The sequence below is a fragment of the Asparagus officinalis genome, chromosome 6 (genome assembly GCF_001876935.1).
Source record: "Asparagus officinalis chromosome 6, Aspof.V1, whole genome shotgun sequence".
Taxonomy (NCBI): domain Eukaryota; kingdom Viridiplantae; phylum Streptophyta; class Magnoliopsida; order Asparagales; family Asparagaceae; genus Asparagus; species Asparagus officinalis.
The window spans coordinates 13,682,588-13,684,589 of NC_033799.1; the positions used below are offsets into that span (position 1 = coordinate 13,682,588).

The following is a 2,002-nucleotide window of genomic DNA, read 5'->3' on the forward strand; positions in this document are numbered from 1 at the left end:
GGGGGCATTTGAAGTCACTGTGTGTAGAACTTCTTTTGAAAAGAAAGATGTCCAGAAGAATATGTCACTCGAGCAAAGTTCCTTTAACATGGGCTTCCGCTATTTATTTGTTTTATTTTTGTGTCATCTTTAAGTAATCATAACATTATTTGTTAATTTTATGTCTCAAATATTTTATAATAATAGAACCTTTGTTACTATACCTATTTGGATATTTTTATAGGTAAGAGTGTGTGTATGTGTGTGTGTGTGTGTGAAATCCCAAATTGTCACTAATATTCCCTTTTCTGCTTTGTTTTGCCTTGTCATGCTCTTCAACTATGATTATTACCATGGTCATTAGAGAACATGTATTAATTAGTATTCGGCTTCTTTTTCTCTCTTTTAAGGGTTTAGTTCCCCTACCAGGATCAAACAATGAATCTTGGTGCCAAGGATTAGATGGATTGGCTTCAAGGAGTGCTGAGTATTACAAGCAAGGGGCACGCTTTGCTAAGTGGTGAGCTTGAACTCTTTGTTGGAAATTCATGACTGCTCTTTCTTTTATTATCTATTATTTATTCACCCTTCTGTTTGATTGTTATTATCATCATATCAGGCGAACAGTGGTTAGCATTCCTTGTGGCCCTTCTGCCCTTGCTGTTAAGGAGGCTGCCTGGGGGCTTGCAAGATATGCTGCCATTTCTCAGGTATTATTGGATTCCATGATAGAGTTAGATCCTAATTATTATAACCTACAACTGAGGTGATGCGGTATTGAAGTCCACCATTGTTGAATTATGTCGTTTGACAACTCCTTTCTCCAGGATAGATCTTTATTTTTCATTTGTTGGAGACCAATATTCAGTCAAGCTTGCATCATTTTGACTTCCATACAACCATATCTGTTTAGTGATTGGATTGCAGTTTTGGTAGAGCATCACAAGAAACATCATCTTGATGAGAATGTAATGCAGATTAACCTTCCCTTTTATGTTCTGGGGGCAAGCAAGCACCACTTTGTGGACAATGATGGAAGTTGTGCTGCATTAATTCTTTTAATTATAGCAAGTTGTGTTTCATTGAAGATATTTCAGTAATGGTCACCTAAATCAAAGATTTTCTGCTTATTTCATCATGATCAACTTTAAATGATCTAGTGTAAAAACTCCAATAGCTCTCAGTAATGATATGAATCTCTTGGTTTTGCTTGTCTAGAAGGTCATATAGTGAGAGATAGTTGTCAGAGGATATTTTCTCTAACAGTAAAGGTTTGCAGGATAATGGTCTTGTACCAATTGTAGAACCTGAGATTCTCCTTGATGGAGACCATTCGATTGATCAGACACTTGAGGTAGCAGAGAAAGTATGGTCAGAGGTCTTCTACTACTTGGCTGAAAATAATGTCATGTTTGAGGGAATCCTGTTGAAGCCTAGTATGGTTACTCCTGGTGCTGAACATAAAGAGAAGGCAACTCCTGAGACCATTGCCAAATATACCCTCAAGATGCTCAACAGGAGAGTACCGCCTGCCGTTCCTGGCATCATGGTACAACTCATTGTGAACTGCGGTTCTTTCATTTTATGTTATTGTTTTTTAATACTGAAAAGGTCAATTACCAACATGTATTAAATCAAAGATTAGGAAATGTTTGGGGTTTCCTTCTTCTCGCATTATTTGCTGTTACAGCTGACCCCTCTTGATTAGCTAGTGATAGCCGATAAGCAAAGTTCCCATTAGAATTTTACCATGTTTAAAAGCTCCCTGGATGCATTAAGAGACAAAAAAATATCATAATTATTTCTTGATAAGTTAAACTTCCTACTGAATACTGTGTTATATGCCTATATTAACTCCTTAGTTTACATATCAACCGCACATCCCACGTTCTGTTGATGTCTCCTCTCCACGCGACCTGTTAATCTTTCACCTCTCTTTTTTAGTCGGAACCAATCCATTATGTATGATAATTACACATTATACTTTAGCTGTTATTAATTATTAATGACTTTTAAGCTCTGA

General features: G+C 36.6%; 1 protein-coding gene across 1 annotated transcript in view; it reads left to right on the forward strand.

The window, feature by feature from the left end:
• Positions 1–2,002, forward strand: part of LOC109844929 (fructose-bisphosphate aldolase 3, chloroplastic) — a 15,366-nt gene that overhangs the window by 12,356 nt on the left and 1,008 nt on the right. The window contains exons 3-5 of the mRNA XM_020414104.1: positions 390–499; positions 599–689; positions 1,259–1,528. Coding sequence (XP_020269693.1) covers positions 390–499; positions 599–689; positions 1,259–1,528 — 471 coding nt within the window. The remainder of the gene's footprint in view (positions 1–389; positions 500–598; positions 690–1,258; positions 1,529–2,002) is intronic.